General features: G+C 37.6%; 1 protein-coding gene across 2 annotated transcripts; it reads left to right on the top strand.

Annotated features, from left to right (window-relative positions):
• The first annotated feature begins 900 nt into the window (after positions 1-900).
• LOC145937510 (LHFPL tetraspan subfamily member 6 protein) lies at positions 901-22,944 on the top strand. Of its 2 annotated transcripts, none has more exons than XM_083040576.1 (5): positions 901-2,384; positions 6,331-6,449; positions 12,589-12,764; positions 13,554-13,649; positions 15,484-22,944. In XM_083040576.1, the coding sequence occupies exons 1-5, from the start codon at positions 2,295-2,297 to the stop codon at positions 15,615-15,617; spliced, it is 615 nt and encodes a 204-aa protein (XP_082896702.1). In that variant the 5' UTR covers positions 901-2,294; the 3' UTR covers positions 15,618-22,944. The 2 variants fall into 2 exon arrangements, with proteins under 2 accessions (XP_082896702.1, XP_082896701.1); XM_083040575.1 differs by having other exon boundaries at positions 902-2,384; positions 13,551-13,649.
• Positions 22,945-23,420: the final 476 nt, after the last annotated feature.

Here is a 23,420-nt window from a genome sequence, read left to right on the forward strand (position 1 = left end):
TTATGTAAGTTTAAGAGATATAAATAAATAATGAATGTATGGAAAAATGTATAGGGAATATTTTATAATAAAAATGTCTGATTTTTGTTCTTTAGAAACAAAATCACTATTTGTGCTATTTTTTCTGAATTTGTACCAAGAGTTCGGTTATCAAAAATTGCTTTACTTTTTCTCCAATATCCCAATATAACACTTAATAATAAAATTCTCCAATTGTATATCATGTATATAGCAAATTATAAAATAGTCGAAACGTTTTTTGCATAAATCGCGATTATATGTGCCGCGATATATAATATATATAACGAGTAGTAGCATGAGGTATAAACTATGAATTATTTTGGTTTAGCGAATAACAACTGAAGCGTCGAGCCCTTCATCCCTAAATTGATACACCGGGGACCCTGTTAAAGTCCGTCGGTCTATCGATTGGCATGTCGTTGTACGTGTTGAAAAAAAAACGCAAGCATGATTAATGCTCAAATACCAGCGGGATAACTCGCTCTCGTAATAACCAGCGCGAAAAATAGGCCAACACTAGGGGGGACAATGTTCCCGTAATCATCGTTTACTTCTTCGCGGTTCACCGCATCGCGTATTCATCGTTTCCCCGGAAACTTGGAGACAAGGTTGCACGATTATTTGATCTGCATTAACAAACGGCTACGTCGGGGTACAGGGTGATTCGTACACGTGTTACACATTGTGCACGCACACGTCCGTGTGGTATATACGCGTGTGGTGCGGTGCGGTGTGGCGTGTACACCGTCACCCGTGTGCCCGCCAGATGTCCGAGAGGCGGGATGCTGCGTCGCGGCGCTCTCCGCTTTCTCCCACGCAGTGCGGTCGCGGCGCGGCGCGGGTGAGCAAGAAGGAGAGAGAGAGATAGAGGAGGAACCCGCTGAATGTGGAGAACCGTTCAGTCGCAGCCACGAAGCGGCGCCGTGCGCGACGACGACGACGACGACGACGACGACGAGAACGACGGGGACGTCGGGCATCCGCGCACGTTACATTTCTTCTCGTCGTCGATCGTCTCGTTTCCGGAGGAACGTTCGTACGAAAGGATTATCCGGAACCGGATCGAATTGAATCAATTTCCTCGACGTCTCTCCCGTATCGTGAGAGTGCGGTGTGCTCCGAAACGGATGGTACGAATACTTATCACGCAGCAGCAACAGCGTGGGTGGTGAACCGCGGTGTGGTGATCGAGTCTATAATTAACCGCGGAGAACGCGGCTGGCAGCGGAACGAGGTATCATCTCTGCAAGAAATTAAGCCGCACGAGCGGCTCTCGATAAAAACATCTCGCGATAAATCAACGACGTGACAGCGGAGTGAAAAAAAAGAAGTGAAGGATGTGGTCGAGGAATTGCGGATTTATCGCTCTTGTTTTCCACCGGTGAATCGGATCGGTGTGAAATAATAAGGCAACCGCTTTAGAATATACATCGAGAGAGAACATTATTAACAAACAGCAACGTTGGCAAGTTTCGCTGAATAACGAACTTCTCGAATCTTGTTGGCAGTATTATGATGTCAAAACGGAGCAGATCGGTCGCGAAACTTCACGATTGTCTGGAAGGATAACTTTCTTATTAGTTTCCGCGCACACACATAAATACGTAGTAACTCGAGAGAGAGAGAGAGAGATCTCGTCCTCGTTTTCATCGTCGTTCGATATCAATTTTCGAGGCGCGAAGCGAGTATTAACGGAACGGGAATCGAAATTAACCGCGTGACTCATTCGAGAAGAAGCGATACTCTCTCGGTCACGTTTTACGAGCGGGATAATCTCGTCGAGGCAGAATTAACCACGGCAAGCCCAAGGTTTTCACCGGCAGAAAACGACGAAGAGCAGACCGTGAACGATGATTAAAGCATTCGTGCTTGAAAAGAGAACGCGTTGCCGACGTGTCCTGATACGCGATTAAAAGATCAATCGATCCCGATCGAACGCTCCTCTTACGAGCTCGTCGAACGAGCCGCGAGAAGACCGTGTCGATACCCTAATAAATGTCACTTGCACTGATCGATCGGTGCCTTTTGCCAGCCATGACATAAAGAGGGGGGCGATTTAAAAAGCGACAGAGACGACGGGTCAACGTTGTCGAAAACGGCTGTCGATGTCGGATCGCGATCGGACGAAGGGACACTCCTCGTGTATATAGTAGTACGAAGTACGTGTAATCGAGATCCCCGACGCCACTTTCGGAGACCTTGATAATTATCCACGAATGGAGGATGAACAGCGGTACGTGAGGGAGAGAGGCGGACGCTTTTAAACCGATGAGATGACAGTGCTGTGCGTTCTGTGGGCTACTCTGTCCACCGTGGCCTCGATTCTGGCGTGCTCCGGTTTTTACTTGCCTTATTGGATTCAGGTAAGCGATCGAGTTCTCCTCTTAATTGTGTTACAGCACGAAAAAAAAAAGAAACAAAATTATCTTTCGAAAGTGTTCCTGAACTTTTTAGCGTCATTAGAGTAATTTTTCGAAGATTGGAGTTAGATAATCTCTCTCGAAGGAATTTAAGAAAGTTACGAAGCATAGCCGTAGATAATTAATGAAATGCGAAATTTTCCTCGCTCTCTTGCTCGTTTTCTTTCTCCTTAGATATTAAATTATAAATATATATTCTAGCACTATAAATATATATGTTCCCCTTATAATTAAATCAATATCTCTCTATTTCATCGTGCGGCGCTCCGATGTTTGATGGTCATTAACGCGCGATATTAATGGAACGATAAAGCAACGTATCGATAAATATGATAGCGATATATACTATCGAATCAAATACACGATAGAATAGCATTATTACCGGTCATAATCGAGATAGTTTTCTCCTTCCCTCCCCGCGACGATATACGAATATCGACGATTCGCTGCGTTCGATTTCCACATGACTGGCGAACAGCTACAAAACAACCGATAACTTTTAGCCGATAACTGGCAACTTCTAAAATTATACTTATCGAATGCGTGGAAAAACTTTGCCGCAGCGACACTTCCTCGTTCCATCGTCGTGCGACCGTACGACGTCGTTCTCGCGTTCGTGCAACTTCGTGCCGAAGGATCATTCCGGATTTTCTACGATCATAGTTCGCGCATCTTCAGGACTTTTATTCGTGTAACATACACGGGTACACACCAACGACTCGTGCGGAGGAAAGTCGTTTTTCCTCCCCGGGGAGTCGTCGAGGGGTTTCGTATCGACGATTTTGATGACTCCGACAATTTCTTCGGCACGATCGTAAAGCAATTTAACAGGCATCGCGATAAAATAAAATCGCGGTGAAATTTGCGTGCTCGGCCATATAAAACATCAATATCGAGATTCTCGTGATAGAGAGTCTATGACGCGCGCGATTGCAATAAGATACGTTAAGTTTATTGAACGATTTTATCTCGACGTAATATCCATCCACGTGAAAGTTCTAATTTACGAGAAAAGATAGAGTTTTTTATACATGTATATATATATATTTTTTTTTTACATTACTTCGGTCTACACTTTGTACATTCGAGTATTCAACCGACGGTCCATTTATCACTCCCGGGGCATTCATCGTGAAATCGAACGTATAAAACTCACAAACTTGAATTTCAAGACTCGCCGAGGTCGAGTTTCGTGTAAAATTCGTCGAGAACGGCTTGCTACACTCCACTATATCCATTAATTCTTGATTTCTCCCGCGTAATTAAGCGTGATCCGATTATATACGTGTATCGATGTATTTCAATAAATTAGTTAAAAGCCGGAGATAGAGCGTGTAACTTCTGTTAGAATTTGGATTAAAAGATTTTTGCTTTAAAGCGTCGTTGCACCTGAGTTTTAATGTTAAGACTTGCAATATTATCCGAGAGGATATAACATTACCTTGCATTACTATTTACATTTCATTTTCACATCATTTCTCGTTAGTGTGCGCGAGATGTAAAATGAGATACCAGCGTCTGTGCGACAAAGAAGCGAAACACGGGGAAAAGCGTAGTGATAAAAGAGCAACTGGGGGAAAAATAAGAAAAGCAAAAAAGCTAGAGAGAAATAAGAGAAAGAGGACGGCAAAGAAAACGTGAGAAATCGAACAAGCTCGAGTCGTCTGACAAGATGGATCGTGGAGCGGCGATAGTAATCGGATTCTTCGTTCTAAACGGCGAACGAAACAACGAAACTGAAACATTAATTCTACGCGTCTTAATACAGGGATCTTTGTTCCCTGTTGTAACTTAACCGTAACAAAAAAAGCTCAGAAACGAAGAATTATTATGAAAGATATGCAAGAGATATGCAAGTATCTCTTATTGTTAGCGCCAGTAAATACGATAAAAAAGATTCGAAAACCTATTTACCCATTCTTTATTAATGTCAAATTAAACTGTGCAATGTCAATAAAGCACGCGAAACTAGGATTAAAAGACGTACTTTTGTATAAAATTATCGTTGTGACAATAGACGATTTATTTCGTGGTACAGTGTAATTCGGATAATTGAATGAAAATTTCGCGATGTAATTGTGTGGCAAGCGTTGTCAACAAGTGTAACGTCCTGGCCGTGATGCGAGGCAAAATTTTGGTCCTTGAAACTTACCGAGACGTTCGTTACGCGTACAAGATTCTTGAACGAGACAAGAACGCTCGGGGGCACCCGCAACTTGGTCGGGAGGGAAGTTGATGGGACGAATACCGTCGGTAGGGCAACTTTATACTTCGCGCGACTACTTGCCTTTAGCTTGATCTTACCCTGGCCGATGTTGTTGCAGATACAAAATACAGTTTACAAACGAAGATAAAACTAACTTTCAAGAACGGACAAAATTGTTCATATATTCTCCGCATCGCATGATGAACGAAGCGCTCTTGAAAAATAAAGTTCTATCTACCAATTATGTGATTATGGATCTGCGACCCTTTTCATTAGATAAATCTATTTTGTCTCTCTTAGGCAGCTAATTTGTATACTTTACAAATTTTTTTTATAAGATGTAGGTTTGCGAATAATGACAAAATTAACATACAATTTTCTCTTCTCTAAAATCTTCTTATATTATTTATTTTAAATACTCTATTTCTTTCTAAGAGTTTGTTTAAAATTGATAATGTAGTAATTTGTCTTGTGAGTTACTGAAAAAATTTAGACTTACAAGAAGAGCTTACAAAAAAAAGTTATCGAAAATGTTTAATAAATGACACCTTTTCTTTAAAAATCAATTATTTTCTCTATGCAATTTGTATTGCTAACATTTATTATCTCTCTAGACTTTATTAGTTTTATAAAAAATGCGCATAAATTTTCTCAACATTTTATAAATTGCAAATCAAGCATTTGTAAATAAATATTTCATGTCATATACATTATGTATTTTATATCAACATTCAAAGATAAATTTTTATTATATAAATTATTTGTGTAACATGATGATTTTCAGAATTTTGTTTGTTGAATAGCGGTTTATTTTTTTCTATTATTATATTGGTAAATTGAATTCAATAAAAAAAGAATAATGAAAAAATGACCGATACATTTTTTTAATAATGTTAATTATTAAATACAGCTTTTCGATATTTTAAATTTATTTATGGATATGAAATATTGAAATATTTTAAAAAAGAGCTTGTTTGCAAAATTGTGCAATTTTACTCGGGGACTTTTATTACGGTTTGTTAATGAAAATAAATGCGAAAAGAACGAGCTTTCTGAAAGAAAACGGCATTTGGTAAATGACAAGCAAGCTTATTACGATCTCCTTCCTGCTTCTCGTCCTTTTCCGGCAGACGGTTGCGTTATATTTTTTTCCATATTAAGAGAAGCAATCAAAAGCATTCAAACAAGGCGGCGAGACATTTCCCGTTTCTTTGGCGCCGTTTGTAAAATTTGTTAGAAAAGAGAGAAAATTTTTCTCAATACACACTGTAATACGGTTTCGCATATAAATAAATGTCTTGCCCTAGATGCTATTGCACGCTCGATCGATGCAAAGATTTCCATGTCAGAAATGAGCACAGCGTTTAATAATATTAGCACGTTTATTTTACATTTATTCAAACTTTCCATTTTATCACATTTTATTTTCTATTTCATAAATACGCGATTCAAAAGATTGCGTTATAAAGAAATGTAAAATAAAGCTGCAAAATTTCTTGTAATATTTATGAATTTCATTTAACTTTTTTTTTATTAATATTACGTAATTTTAAGTATGCCTTCTTTAAATCTTACCATGTGTTTAGCGAACTTCTTCGACTTTATAGCATCTTATTATAGAATCTGGCGCTAAAAAACGCAGTAGCGTAATCGCCACCGTTTACGCGGCCTTGTGTATTTCAGGGACGACTACTAGGAAAGGCGGACGCGTACTTCAGTTCCTTTCGGCGTTGCAACTATCCGCGAATCAGGGCCCCCAACGCCACGCCCGAGATAGTTTACGAGTGCGCGAGGTACTCCAGGTACGTATTTTCGCATTAATGTATTCCCATATCAAAGCATGACCGAGTGTAGGCAGCCTTCTCTACAACCGCGAGATTTCTAAGGTGCGAGAAGAGCAAAATTCACGCGCCAAACGTGTCTGAGGTTTTCCGAGAAGAGCAATCGACTGCAAATTTGCTCGGTCGTTTTCTCAAGTTATCAAACTGAATATGAATTTTATTTATCCCCTAAGACTGTAATTAGTGGAAACGTACTTTTGATAATCACACACGCCACGCATATAAAATGCATAAATTTTTATACAAGTATTTAAGTTATATCCAATTATTTAAGCAATCCCTTTCTAAAAAAGGTATGTTAAGTCGATTCTCGCAAGTATTGTTGTCTCTTTTCTGCAACTTTTCTGCAAATATAATGCACAACCGCACAACGCGAATCGAGACAGTCAATAAGTATCGCGGAAAAGATGCAACAATACTTGCGAGAATGAACTTAACATGCCATTTTTAGAAAGGAATGTTATAATATTTTCTACTTGATTGAAATAAACAATTTCACACTCACCGATACGTGCAATTGCGGAGTTGTAGTACACAGCACACATTGATCTGAAAACAAAATATTCAAATTATATATATATACATGTGTGTGTGGGGGGGGGAGGTGTATGTGTGTGTGTGTGTGTGTGTGTACATACAGAGTATTTTGAAAATCTGGAAACAGTCGAATATCTCAATGTATAGTTTAGAAAAAAAATGTTTTTAGGTATTTTGCATACCTCACAGTTGTCCCGCTGTCGCCTGATGCCTCCCCGGGCCTCCTCCTCCTCTCTTGGTAGCACTCACGACACTCGCGAAAACACGAATAATTACGATCGCCCGACACTTTACACGGCACTCCCGACACGCGAAACTTTACACGCGACGCGTGAGACACACGCGTATTTCGCGCATTGCACTTGCAATGAGAAATAAACGATGCGAAAACTATAATCGCACGAAGCGTCCGTTCGGCACTCGAGAATCTCGCAATCAAACACGCGCGCAGCTTATCAGCAATGCTACCTGTAACAAAGAAAATATACATACATATATTAGATTAACTTATTATTTCGCATTATAACATACACGATATAAATATGTAAGCTAGAATTATCGCGATGGATATATCCACGAGTCGCGACACACTCGCGCACGAAAACAGATCAGATTAGGTTGTGTTATGGTGACCGTGGGCATGGATTTTGCATCAAATTTCTCGCGAAATATGTGTCTCCAACAATTACGATTATATATAAACGTTGAAGTTACGATATCCGATTGATAAATATTGCAATACAAAGGTTAGAAACAATTATGCTTACTAATTAATCACAGCGGGACGCAGCTCGAACTATCTGGTACTCGCGGCGTTTCGGTAATGGCCGCGGCAACAAACATCGGCAACTTCTAATAGCGCGCGCGATATATAAATATGATAATATTAATAACTAATTAAAAGTCGAAGGAGATTCGTTCGAAAAGATATAATCGAGATTTAGTATTGCGTATGCACGATACATTTCAGATATACAGGGTGTCTCAAAAGTCCTGCAACAATTAAATATCTCGAAAACACTGGAAAAAAGGAGAAAAAAAAAAAATCGTTAACTTGACTAAACCTTTCAACTAAATATTATTTTGTTAATTGAACATATAGAAATATTTAAATTAAAAGTAACATATTAAATCTAACAAAACGTATATTTGACTTAAATACTAATATATGTTCAATTAAAAAAATAATAATTTAGTTGAAAGGAAACGTTTAGTCAAGTTAACAATTTTTTTTTTCCAGTGAAAGGCTTTTTCAAAAAAGTGTTTCAAATAAAAATTATAAAGGCTTTAAGTGGCGCGTTAAATAGTAATGGTAATGTGACAAAAGCATTGTTAAGGCCATGTAAAATTTAAATAAAATATTATTATATTAAAATAAAATAAAATATTAATTTATCTAGTATGGAATAAAGTTTAGAAAAAATAAAAAATGCAAGATATGTAAAAGAAATAAATAAAACATATTTCAAAATAATATTAAATATGATAAGACGTATATTTGTTAGACATATATATTTTCTGATTAATAAATAATTAATATATAGTAGAATATAATCTAATCGAAAACAAGAAAGAGAGATATATATAATCGAGAATTAAGAGCTTGTCAGAAATGTACATTCATTTGTAGGCAATTATATGTGACATTTTAATTATTCTATGCATGAAGAGAAGAATTTGACACGTATTCCAGGCGGAAATGAATATTTAAAGTTCGACAACGTGCGGGTTAATTCGAGTTCGAGAAGCGAATTCGAATAATTTTATTTTAACCAAGTGGCTTGTATAATTTGTGTCGCGCGATCAGAATAATTCCGCAGACAGATTGAGAAAACGGGGCGTAAGAATTTTCCTCGTGAGCAATCGTAAAAATCGCAGTTGGCATTAAAACGATAATAAATACAGAGAGAGCACCGATATTAACAAAAGAAGATTATAAAAAGCGATAGGATAGATAAATGGTGCGATCTTTTCCCTTTTTGCGTACGAAGCGAGGAATTATATGAAATATCACAAGTTCAGTCAAAATAATATAACTCTTTGATTGTTTTACTCAAATAAATGAGACTCTCTCGCTTGTTAATACAGAAATTAATTCGAGACTCGTTTATTTTAACTTTTGAATGCGTACGAATAATTAAATTAAATGTCAGTCGTTTGATCATCTGTGTAAAATTTCAACAGCTATATCTCTTTTCCTCCTCTAAAAGGAATAATAAGCGATAATAATTCTAAATTATATATATTATTTAATTAAAAATATATGCAGGTTACATGTAACTTGCATTAAGCATGTGTTAATACAAATTTTCTCATTATTAATAGTAATTGCAATAGCGCATTAATATCAGTACAGTGAATTAATAAGAGAATATATATAGATTTATTCGTGCTCTATTTCTGTTATGGTACCGATAACGATAATAACGGGAATAACAATTATCACAATAACGACGCGTAAGCGCGCGAGATTAATAGGATTGGATTGCATTTTGGGAACGCGATGTATTAAGGTATCCACGAGTCATGTGTTTTTCGAGTACCGTTCTATCCGATCGCGGCAGCTAAACGATGCATACCAAATCCCCGTATTCGCTTCGTAGGATCAGCGAAAGCGTTAAAAACAAGAATTGGACTATTCCGCGCATTCGTATTACTGCCCGTTATCGACTACCACCCGTTTGCCGAAGAGGATTTCGATAGACGCGGTCGAAAATACACGCGCGAGATTTTACGCGGTAAAAGGTAAAAGAGACGCAATGACCCGCGATAAATTATGGAAATTTCATCTATTTTTTTATCGACCCGATGAGTCTGACACTGTGTATTCGCGTAAGGTCGACGGGATGATTGTATTTTGCATAACGTGTGATCGTGAGAATAATTTTTGTGTCGTATTTAATTTTACTTGAATCGATAATATATATTTTGTTGGCTGATTCATGTTTCGCAAACTTGCGAGAATTAAAACTTTTACGTCATACGAATTTGTAACATATGATGATCGGTTCTCAACGATATTTAAACATGTATACATATATATGTATATATATATATATATATATATATATATATTGATGATGTCGGTAGCGGAGAATTGTATGGAAATTGTTCCGACAACCTACTTCATGACAGCACATGTACAATGATGGAAAGCATAGAAAATAAAGTTAACGCGTGCTACTATTGCGTATTTTTCAAAGCGCTCGTCAACGGAAACTTTATTATTATTATTATTTTTTGTTTTAATACACTTTGTTTTTTTAAATCATTTTTAAAAAGAACGTAATAAAAATGTTGACGTTAATATATACGTAATATTTAAAGTCTTTTGAAAAATTACAAAGTAGCTAAGGAGTGAAATTATAACATATATTGCTTTTTCTTTATGCTTATTTCCATTTACAAAAAGATATCGTGGTAAAAACGTATTTCTCTCTCTCGTCGGGAATACTGCGAGCGCTAACAATGAGTTCCCGCAAATTTAATTCCGGGTATACACTTTTGCACACGAGATCTCACTAGCGCGCTACGGAAAAACGATAAAAATGTATATCTCGCGTATGCGATCTCTGATTTAATTTTCGCGAATTCGTATGTAGGTCGGCTTCGTCGGCGTCAGTACCATCTGACGAAGCTCCTCGTTCCTCTTTCCTTTTCATCGCGACTGGGGCGAAGTTTTACTTACTCCGTCAGATTTGATCCGATGGAGAGTCAATTGAATATAGCGGAGATGATGTGCGTTTCAGAGATGCGTAAAATCTCGCGTTCGATTTTTCCGTAAAATGCCGTTAAGTTTTCGATAATGTCTGTCTTTAATTTTAATAATAAATTCGATATCTTTTTTTGACATGGAAAAATATATATCTTGCGTGTCAATGTGATTTAGGTGCATCCGCAGCATCACAATCTGGATAACATCGAGATTATACTTGCTGCGGTATCTAATTTTCAACAATGGATCGGGTACAATAAGCGATTTCTCGATCGGTTGAACGCATGTGATAATATAATTGTATACATGCAAAATTCGCTTCTATGACTTCCCCCTTCTCATCCCAATGCAATCGGTACAAGCACGATAAGTGCTAATAGTAAGCTCGCTCTCTGCAAACCGGGATTATTCAATAACTCCATCCGTTTTTACGATAGATCCGTTATCTCTCAGCGTAGTGGAATTCCAGTAACTTGAAAATTTATGTAATTGTTTCATTCACAAGTCTTACAGGGAAGGAAAACAAAATCCAACAAATTGTAAAAAGATAATAACTATTATTTTTACATTGCTAGATGCTATCTGTTTTTTCTATTTTTTAACGAGATTAAAATATACAATCAAAATTATTCAAAGTTTTACTGATTCAAATAAAAATTATGTGTGTGAATTAGCTAATTAGAATCATAATATAATCAATAGAAAAATAATATCGAAAATCTCTCTCTACGAGACTAACGGGGAATATTTATAACAATATACCCCGTTGGCTACGATTAATATTCCATTTTTTCGAAACAAAAGAGCGAACGATACGATATTTTACGTCAGAATGCGCGCTGCGAAAAAAATATTGCATTTGGTCGTGTTTAACGGGTCAAAACTTTGGGAAGCTAAAAACAGATAATACGATATTTTGCGCCACGATATCTCCTGCGAAAAATATTTGCGTAGAACGAAAAATATTCTACATAGTTACGTGCATTTTTTTCGACATCGATAATTTCATTGATTCTTCAATATCCAATTTATATTTTCCAAATTACTATAATAGTAATATGATATTACATTGCATCTTCTAATTGTTTATGTGGTATAGATTGTTTATCATATTTTGTATGAGTTGTGCAGCGGAATATGTTTTACATTTAAAGTCAAACCTCTGACAAAAAAAATTAAACTGAAAAATCGCTTTAACGTGCCAATTCGCAGAATAATATGATTAAATTACTAATTATCACATTTACTCAAAATTCTGCGAATCAATAATATAATTTGACTGAACTTTGTTTAATTTCGTCATGAAAATTATAACTCATTACCTACATCAAAATACAATATAATTTCACATTTGAGTTAGTTCTCGTAATATTATTATATCGGGATGTAATTAGAATAAAATATATTTGCTTTTTCGTTTTGCTTGAAACTGGCTCGATAAATCCGCTAATTTTGTCGTATAAGCCGTACACGTTATATTAATTAATGTAGAACAACTACGAATACGTAAATAATATAATGAATAAAGCTTATTCCAGTTTCCGATAAATATGTCGATTAGAGCTTTATTCGAATTGTTATTAATAATATTATATTAATAAAACGTTAATTCCGCGCAAGTAGCTCTTATCCGATTTGACATTTTCTCTTTTCTCTTAATTGTAATTTAATGTTACGCGGTATAATCTTGGGTGTACCAAATATTTACGATTTTAAGTTCATGAATATTTTTTTCTGTGCTGAACAAAATTAAATTAATAACAATTTTTTAAATATAAAAAAATGTGAATATTTAACGGACGATTACTGATCTAGAAATCTATTATCGAGAGTGATGTTACGTTACAGCTTTTGGGACATACCGAGTGCCTGGTGGCAGGCGAGTACAGTAACGATGGGAATCGGCGTCGCGATCGCAGTGATCGGCGCCTTGACACTTTTGGCAGCGGCGTCATCATTCCTCCCACACATTCTGAAAACGCCGAAACACACAAGAATTCTTGGTTCCTTGCAGCTGCTCGCTGGTGAGTGTCATATACGCTTTTTGACACTTTGTAATTAAATTCAGTAATTTAATTCGAAATTAATTTCCTTTATTACGTATCAACGTCGCGTCAATGTGCCGTAAATACTATTATAAAAAGAGAAAAATTATATTATTGAATTGTGTACAAAATTGCGTAATTTAAGCTCTGTTTAAATTTTGAGCACAAAAATAAAGATAATGCACTTTTAAAAATGACAATCCGCCTGGGCACATCAAATTGATGCTAGGACCGGCGAGAAGTTCATATCTCGCAGCAAAATAATGAACTGTCCCCGAATAAAATAGATATCATGGTAACGTCATCCTTCTTCCAGCGCATTGACGTATTCCATTTACGCGCTTCAAGTTAGTTCGTTGTTCTCGATTTGCTTCTATCCGCGTTCGAGGGTCGCTTTCGAAAAATGACAGAATCGCCCGCAGGCTCTGTACGACATGATCGATGCGGGATGACGTTGGGGATCCCGCAGTAATACTGATTTCTCAGGAGAAAAAACGCGTGACATAATGTTGAAATGGCAAAACTCGCCATTATTTCTTCCTTCTAAAATATTCCTATATTTTGCTAGTAAACGCGACACGCAATTTCTCATTTTTACATCATTAATACATTAATAATACCATCAAGAAAACTGTCAAGAGTATCTTGACGAAAAAAAAAAAAAAAAAAAAAAAATGAGTAAATAAAATCTATCAACAGATAGCAGATTAAATTCTCGGTCGCATAGTCTATAATTCGTTGACTATTTTTATCTGTTTGTTACAGCAGCGATGATATGCGGCGGTCTGGTCATGTATCCGATCGGCTGGGATAATCGGGAGGTGCGCGAATCCTGCGGAAAGGGGGCCAATGTTTATAATCTCGGTGAGTATTCTCTCTGAGTTCGTATTCGGCATACAGCGATACAATGCGGAGAATGGCAGTCCGGAACTTAATTCCGGCGGAATGCGGCGCGAGTTATCGATCTAATTCGATAACTAATTAACGCTCGACGAACTTGCGCGCGCGCGCGCGCGCGGGGAAAAGAGGGAGGAGAGGGAGAGTTGCGCTTTAGTTGCTCATTTCCTAGTTTAACGACGTCTTCAACGAGAAATTGCCGTTCCGATGTGGCGCAGCAGAAATCCGCGGACGTGTGTCTGTACGTGATTACTCTTAAGACGTTACACTCTACTACTACGACGAGGACGACGACGACGACGACGACGACGACGACGACGACGACGACTAGCATCGGTGGTGGAAGTTTCCGCATTTTCGCAGGCGAATTCTCGAAGCGTTTTACGGAGCACTCAACGACCTTACCGCCATTCCGAGACTTTACGTAAACCGGTCGAGACTTATGGCTCTTGTAACTCTGCGGGGCGCGCAATCCACGTCACGCCGGTCTCGAACGCAATTCCTCTGATTTTCCCGTAATTTTCCAGCATGCCCGTAACGATCTGATTCGACATCGGCGATCCGGTGGTGATTTGCCTTTCAATACCCGGGGGATTGTTATTGATTTGCTGCGGATTTGCTGCCGTGACTGCGAATGCGTACGTTGTTGTATTCCGCAGGATCATCCCTGATACTAAATTTGCATTCGATAGATTTGCCACGTGATATAACTAGGGAAAAATATTTGTTCTATATACATATATCCGGCCGCGCTTCGAATTCTCGTATTTAAAAAATTTTTAATTTTTCTCTTGCAATTTAAAAACTATATCGATGCTTCGATATTTTGTAAACAGAATTGCAAAAAAGTCATTATCTCTGGAAAAAAAAAACTATCGATGTGAAATTAATTTTGAAAACTCCGGGATATTTTACGCAGTGCATTTATTTCTTTTTATATCGACAAGATTTTGTGGAGTTATTTCTGACCGAGGGAATATAATCTATATGCTCTGTGTATTCGATGCACAGGTGACAAGCATCCCCAGGTGAGTACTATCGAAATAGATAGGTTGATGGGTCAAACCAAATGTCGAAGCGATGACGAGATCGTATATATTTCAATAGCACGTTCACGTCGCTTAAACGATATCTCCTGTGGGTTAAATTGAACTTATTTTGTAAACTTTGACAGAAATACGAACAAATCTCGTAACTCGAATTATTCAAAGACTGATTCGATCGTTATATATGGCGAGTATATACATTTTTAGTCACCACATATTCGCAATTAATATTTCTATTATTTTAGTTCTAAATTAAAAATGATATAATAGATATTCTATCTCTGCGTCAACACACTGATATCGATTATGTGTATTTAAATCATTATTTTATTTAAATCAAATCGCATCTCTTTCATCGCTATCGCGAAAACATTTCTTTATAAATGTGAAAATAAGAAACAAGCTATTATTAAAAAAATATTGACACCTGAAAAATATTTCTCCTTTCTATTCAGCCGTTAATAATCATATATAAGAAAAAAAAAAATTCTTTTCCTAATTGCAATTTGTCGAAAAGTAACTTTGACAAATTACGTTTTCCATTCAGGGCAATATTTCTCGTGGAATAAATCCGTTCACGGTCGGTTTATTAATCTACTCCGCGAGTCGCTGATTAAGTCATTACGGCGACGATCAGATTCAACCTCGGCACGACGATTAGGGTGGCCGAGCTATTCGCCGGGGAAATTCCCGGGGGTGACGACGCCGCAGAATACTCGGCCGAGTCGATGACAGACGGATGCCATCTGTTTCAGGGAAGTGCTCGGTGTCATGGTCGAGCCACTTGCTGGTCGGCTCAGTGGCGTTGCTGATGCTGTGCTTCGGCCTGAGCTTCTGCGCGGCCCGGCACAAGCCCACGAACCCGCACACGGATCCCCTGCGCATTTGACAATCGAGATATTCGCAGTCGATTCACGCCTACGCCTCGCCCAAGACGACCACCACCCTCTCCATCGTCACGGTCTGTTGATCGTCATCACGCCTGTTGCGTGTGTGCGTGCGTAAGTATGCGACCGTCTCGTCGCCTGTCGTCCATTCACGTCGCGGCGCGAAACGAGATATACGTATGTCACCGCGCACATATAAACGCCTCGTATATTTCGCGAGAAATCTGTCACGCGCGGAACGTTGACGACTGCAAGTTGCACGAGACTCGTAGTATCTCATACGTATGTATTTTACGCGTATACATGTATTTTTTCGATTCGGGGCGAGAATGCAAATTTTGGCGATTTCACGTTCGGTTTAATGCATGGTTTAACGTAAACGCGCTATACCTACGTGACTAACCGCTTGACACGTTTCACGTGACGTAAAGGCTATAAATGAGCGTCGCGCTCATAATTCGTCGATAGATGAAACGATGAAACGATTAAGCGGGTAGATAGATACGAGTTGACAATTTTAAAAAAATTAATTTTTGTGCTACTTGGAATGTATCACATCTGTCGAAGGAAGGAGAAAGTATACGATCTACAATGAACTTGGTAAATAACTTTATAAGCGTGTTTCCCACACACACAAGAGAGAAATTTCTATTAAATTATAAAGAAATTTTCCTTTACGAAGATATAAGAGTTTGTAAAAAATTTCTGCTATTTCGATAATCTGTTTTCTTTTTAAATAGGACTAGTAGATATTTCCTGCGAAAAAATCTTAGAATTGTATCCGAAATCCATCCGGATCGCGGAAGATTGATTAAACTTTTGACAGGTTAACGCATATCTACCCTCTCGAGACAGATCCTTTGTATATATATATAATAAATAGTATACGTGACCTGTATATGTACGTACATATGTATATACCGCGCTTAGAGTGAATCTTATAGTCTTGTTTCGCGGCACAAAGAGTTGGAGAGTTGCTACGGTATTTCCAATTTGGTGCCGTAGTAAGCCCCGACTGGAAGCGACGAAGCAATTGGCAATTCGCCTTTCAGCACTTTCAATTCGCTCGTTGGGCGTATATATACACGGTGGTGCGAAAGGATTCGGACCGAGGGAAATACGAACACATACACACGTCTCTTTCGCACCGGGACTCCGCATTTAGATGCGTCGTAACGATCATGGTATCCAGGTGGACTGCAGCACACTCCTTTCGAAGACCGAGGAATCGCTATGTGTATATCCCCTTCGAAGGAGTCCTTCGGATATATCGATCGCACAGGCGTGGAGAACATTTCGATTCTCCAGAGATTTACACGTTTCTCTTATTTATCCTCATCTCGGATTCTCTCCTCAAGATGCTATTTCTTTCGTGAAAATAATGATATTGGTTTAACGAAGATTGTCAGTGTGGTGTGTTTAGACTTTTTCTCTTAGAATTTATCCAACTCTAAGATCCCAGATTCGAATAATATGTATCATATTTACTTTTCGCGCAAAATATGTTTTTGCCTCACAATCTTATAAGTTAACAGAGAAGCGTTTTATATATGGAAAATTTTCACATGGAGTTACTCTATTAAACAAGTAATTGTTGTTCATATTAAATCGCGCGCGTGCGAGAGAAAATGTTGAGAAAATTGGGTTTAAGCCAGATGTGGAAAATTTAGCGGCTAGCAAAATCCGCGTAATTAAAAGATAAAAGGATCAGAAAGGTCGAAGTTTTGGACTTCTATATAGCTGCGGGTAGTAGTAGTTTATTTGTATCGTGACTTCCTATCTAAATCATTCGAATCTACTTGACTTCCTTCTCTTTTCCAAATGAAAGAATAAAAAAATTGAGTCGACTAGTTAAGAAAAGTGAAGTAATTTTTCGTTTTATATTTGATCTGCCTCGTTTGAGTTTCTATCAATGATTTAATTACGAATCGTGATATCTATAAGTGATACTTTATGAGAACAATATTTCCCCAAAAGTGCTTTATTTCTTCGTTGCTCTCGAAAATTCGGAAACAATCGGTGCTCTCGGAACTTTTATCGAGAAAAAAAGAGTTATGCAATTCGGTTGCGGAATCTCACTGTACACGATGTGTATTCACGAATATTGAATCACCCTGTATGGCTCTCAGGTAAAAAATAGCCCGCGGTATTTGTGTGTGAATATAAAAAAATGTAATATTCGGGATGCGTATATGTGACCAAGGGGTATATAGGTGTGGCCTCGGTGAAATTCACAATTGCGGACGCGGTTGAATTTTACGTGTTGACGGAATGGCGCGCACAAACAATGGGCGCGCGTTATTCGGTGAAGGGATCGCTATTGACCGGATAAAAATCCAAACTGAACAAACAGATCGGAGCACGCTCGCACGAGATCTCTACGCACCGCTTACTTCTTGCATCGGGGATTAATCGCGGCTTTTTTTTCTGCCGCACGCGCACGCATACATACACGCGAAATACTATTCGTCGCGGTTACCTGTCTGATAAAAATTGTTTCGCAGTGAATAAAAGAATCCGCGGTGATATGGTTACCGGTTCCGATTCGCACTCTCGTTCTCTTCCTTTCTTTCTTTTTGTCGATAAGCGTTTGAAATTTGCGGACCATGAAGATCACCGCAACTATCGAAAATATCTGTTACCCGTTATCGACGTAAAATGAAGTCATGCTGCATGCGTCGACCCGGTTTTTTTTTCCCGAAAATATCCTAGAAAGCAATTCTCAAAGGTGTCATAAAACTGCTGAAAGCTTTTCGGATTACATGCTTCGCGGGTTCAATCTAGATAGAGTACTTATCAATGCATATATAGCGATGCGTAAATACTGATAAACGAGACACGATCAAAAATGCTCTTTAAAAAAAAAAATAAATAAAAAGTTAGAATTTAAATATTATATCGAATAAAATTGACAATAAAATAATATATATGTAGACAATCGGTGTTATTAATCTCATTTAAATTTTCTTCTCTGCAATGATATCTGTCAGCGCGCGTCATATCCTTATTTTCCAACAAGACCTTTAGCGACTTTCGCATCTCAAGTCTCTAACTCGATTCGTTCGTTAAGTCGTGATTCGCTCACGGTATCAAGAGGCGAAACTACTGCATCGTGTTTTTCTCACGAGCTATAACTTTAGGCTTCGTCGAGTACCGTCCCTCGAGTAAAACTTAGTAAAAAAAGAGAGAAAGAGAAAAAATGGGAAGGAAACGAGCTACTGGTTCCGGATCTATCGATCGATGCGGTTTGTTCGTTCGTAGAACGGATGTACCATCTCCCTTGAGAAACTTTCGCGGTAAAACCTCTCCCGTTCGCATGCGCATTCTCCAGCATCCCGTCCCTCACATTCATCCCGTTCTTTTTTTCTCTCGCCCTTCGCTCTCTTCCCCTACTCACGCGCGGTCCCTTTCCCTCTTCCATTTTTCGCTACGCGCTTCCACATGCCGCTATCCGATCCCACTTTGCCTCTTATCGACTTCCGCCTTCCTTCCTAACCTAAGGACTCGCCCAACCATTTCTCTCTGCGACCATCGCCGGCCGGTGCAGAAGGTGGGGAAAAGAGATAGCCGGAAAAGCGAGTTCGTTCTCGTGACTAATTGAGCTATCGGTTTACCTGCGAGAGGAAGGAAGAAAGAGAGGAGATAGAAATAGAGAGAGATACGCGAAGGGAAAGGAACGATTCAGTAGTAGAACGAGGAATGTCTCAGGCGAGCCAAGCCATCGTTCCCCTTTCTTCGTCCTTGTGTTTTCGCTCGCTCGACTCACGAGCACTTATCGCGTGACCGGGCAGAGCAAGTGGCGGCCATTTTACTGTCTCCATAAACGTACCGTTTTGTAACCGGTTACCTTGCCTAGTTGTCCTTAGAGAGGCCATAAGGGTCGCGAGCGAATTCCTGTGTCGGTTTATTCTCTCGCCGCTCCATCGTTTAATCTTAATTTCGCTGAAACCGTTTCCACCTACCTAACTGTAATTCGGTCTCTCGCGGCAACGAAAAGTGAGAACAACGATAGACTACATCTTACTTACTTAAAAATGTCTGCGAGAATTTCCTGTTCGATATAAATTTATATATATTTTTGTCGTGGCAGAAATATAACGAACAATAACCAGATCTAAGAGTATTATTGCTCTTGCACTTTGTCGCGAGCGGTAATGACAGATAACGTGAAAATGGTTAACGCGATTACACGTATAGTTCGTACGACGGTATATCGAGAAATGTCAATTTCGATAGCGAAGAAGAAACTTCTTACAACTTAAACGATTTCGATACCTTCATTGTTCGCGAAGTTTCCGTTATATCTCGATGGTCGCGAAACAATTTACAGCGGTTGGTCGTGCAATCGAACAATCTCCCCTTTGTCTCGTGTTATTTATTAAGTATTTCTAAAGTATTTAGGTGCTTATTGATTCTGCGGTTATTAATCTAAATTACTACTGCAGTTATTAATCGTAATTTGTGGCTTATTCGTTTCGCTGACTTGGCTTCGTCGTTTTACTATTCTCGTAGAATTTAACTATAATTGTCTGTAACACTTTTTTATATTTTAATTTTAAATCTGTGCTGTATATCGAATGTAATTTTTTTAATTATTTTTTACGTATTAATTTCCTCCTGGTGATAATGTCATTCAAATTCTTTAAATTTTGCACATATAAAATTTAGAGATTCTTACAATACTCGACAATCTTAATTAATTGCAATTTTAATTTTCATTCTTCAATTATACTATTATTGATTCGACAGAATAATAATTACAACTTGAACTGTTTGAATGCAAGATCGCGCGAAAGAGCCATGCTAATTCATCTTTCGTGCGGGGGCAATGTGCCCTTTGATTAGCTTCTGCCTGTGATCGAACAGCGTAAAGCTTTCTCGCTAATTTGACACTTTCGATGCGCGATCCAATAATGAAGGATATTGGTTGACGGTGTTTCCCGAGCGCTTGAGCGATGGCTGAGTGATTGTGATTAATCCTGTCGAATTGCTAGCAGCTCTGTAAGACGATTATCATTGTCGGCAATAAGGAGTGGATTGATCGATCGGTTATCTACCGCATCCTTAATTGTTTGTTTATTCTTCCTGCAGAATCCTCGGAGGGAGGCAATTGTCAATTATGTGTTATATTACGGCTACATATATGATTCTTGAACTCTCGACAGATTAAAGTAAAAATAAGTAAAAAAAAGATATGTTAAGGGGACTAAAAGAGGAGAAAATGTGTCCGAGAACGAGGATAAGATTTCTTAATATTTGATTTCTTTATTTTTTTCTCGTCTAAATTTGCCATGATCGATATATTCGAGCGACGCGCGTATATATAAAATCGACGAGAAAAAATATGACTGCCATCTATCGTGCTCCCCAAATGTCGTTATATGTACATTTTTCATCTTCGATCATACTATCAGAATCAGTGTACCGAATATTAATTATATTAACGTATATTGTCCTCTAGTGCGATTTCATATTGAAAGAATTAAGGACCACGCTAATTCGATCGGTACATTGTAAAAGTGCGCGTGTAAATATGAATATTTGAAGAGAAAAAAAGAGAGAAGACCATTGCTATTGTATCTATCATTTTGTAAAAAAAATTGAGCGTAGTAAGCAAGCATGATAGTTTTATCAAACTATTTTACAACATTCGCGGAGAAGCACGTTGCACAAGATAATATTTGGTAACAATATGCATACCCGATTAGTCTCTAGAGTTTTATAACTAAAAGTTATAAAATTCTAAAAATATAAATCATTAGGCAGATTCTTCAAATATAAATAGATAGGCAATAAATTTTATTATAAAATAATAAACGTCATTTTAACTTTGATTTTAAGTTCAATAGAACTAAATGTGTATACAGTTTTTTTTAAATTCTATAATAAGTATATTATTAATTTCTCTCTTATGAAAATTTTCGTTGTTTTGCATAACGTGTTTCACAACGTGGAATTCGTATCGTATCGTATTGTTACAATTAATATATTTCAACGTCAAAAGTAATCGTTTCCTTAATGTGTATTAACCGCGGACATGATTAAATTCTGAAACAATAACAATTTCATTGATAGCAGTATTTTAAGCGGATATGCTGAAGAAGAGTTTTTGAAACTAACGATATTCACTTTTGATCTTAAAAATGTACATTTTCCTCTAATATGGTGCATATTAAGATCTAACAAAACCCATGAGACATTCACAAAGTTACTTCCAACTTCTCTACCTAGCTTTTTTCCTTAGAACGAAAAGAATGGAAATTTATTCGTTGAAGTTTTAAGAATAGTTACAGAGAAAGAAAAAGGAGAGAAGAAACATGAAAAAAATGTTGAGATTTGTTGGACCTTAGTGTGCAATGTTAATTTCAGCTAGCAAGATTTGTTAAGTAATTTTTTGTAATATATAACATCGTAACATCAAACGCGCTTATGCAATATTATTATAATTTATTCGCAAAAATATATTGATCAGATCTCATCAATTGAGGAGGGGAGGGGGGAAGCATTCGATTTGCAGAGCAGATCGAGCGTATATAAAATATTTGGGGACTCGTGTGATCCGTATATACAGGGTGTCCGGTGGTTCGCGTTTCACCTGTCGTGGGCAGATTCCTGGGATCATTTGGAGACGATTTTTCCTCAGCGAAAATGTCGAGGCACCAATAATTTTCGAGTTATAAGCGATTGAAAATAAAGGGTTTTTCACAAACTAAGCCTTGTGGAAATAAAGTATTAACAAAATCACATTCTTCAGTTAATTTCAGATAGAGTTTACTTTAATAGAATTTTAATTTAAGGCTTAGTTACAAAGATACATGATGACAAAAATTGGGAATATGCAAAAAATAATGACCTCCCTCGACATTTTCGCTGAGGAAAAATCGTCTCCAAATAATCCCAGGAATCTGCCCACGACAGGTGAAACGCAAACCACCGGACACCCTGTGTATATGAAATGCAAAGGAGCGTAACAAACGTGCGTTTAGTTAGAGCTCGTGTAAATAACAGCGCGTGCATATGCATTCAACGTGAAGGTAAATAAATGCTGTTCGATGTGCAATCCGACACACAATTAATTGGGATCATCCGTTTTTATATTCACACATCACTGATTGGAAAAATTAGTGATATATGCTGTACGACATGTCATTTACGATATAGGACATATTATTATAGAACTGGTTCTTCCTTCGTACCGTCACTCGTGACTGTTTTCCTTGTAAACGACAACTATTGTACATACTATTATATGTATTCATCCGATGTAAATTTTTTGTTAGGTATTAATATATTTTATAATAAAAAAGGAAATATATATATATAAAATAATGAATTTTCGCGAATTTCAATATTTTCCCGTTAATTCTTTCCTTCCAATTAATTATACGTAATAATTGTATCTGATAAAAGTAAATCAATTTAAAAATTATTCCCTCATATTTTTCATTACAATGTGATTTAAAATTCATCTTTTTAATTTTGTTCGGTTTAATTAATACATTAATTTTAAATATTTTAACATACTTTTTGTTTTGCATCCGTTCTATGTAGGTACACATGTATATGTGTTTATAAGTAATCGTCTAATTATCGTGCGATAGCGATCTAATTGCAAACATAGAGTCTTCGCCAATCGCATCACCTTCCCTCAAACAGGCCGGATAAGATGAGAGGATTTATGGGAAAGATCGCTTTCGAGAGCAAATGCTCTTACGGCATAAAGTAGTTTCCCATAAGCGGACTAGTGTAACGGAGTAGAGGAGGATAATGACATTGAAACAGAGAGAGGAAGAAAAGTGGAAGAG

Source organism: Prenolepis imparis, unplaced genomic scaffold (genome assembly GCF_030444845.1).
Source record: "Prenolepis imparis isolate NDT839.2.m4 unplaced genomic scaffold, iyPreImpa1.0 SCAF_6, whole genome shotgun sequence".
Classification (NCBI taxonomy): Eukaryota; Metazoa; Arthropoda; class Insecta; order Hymenoptera; family Formicidae; genus Prenolepis; species Prenolepis imparis.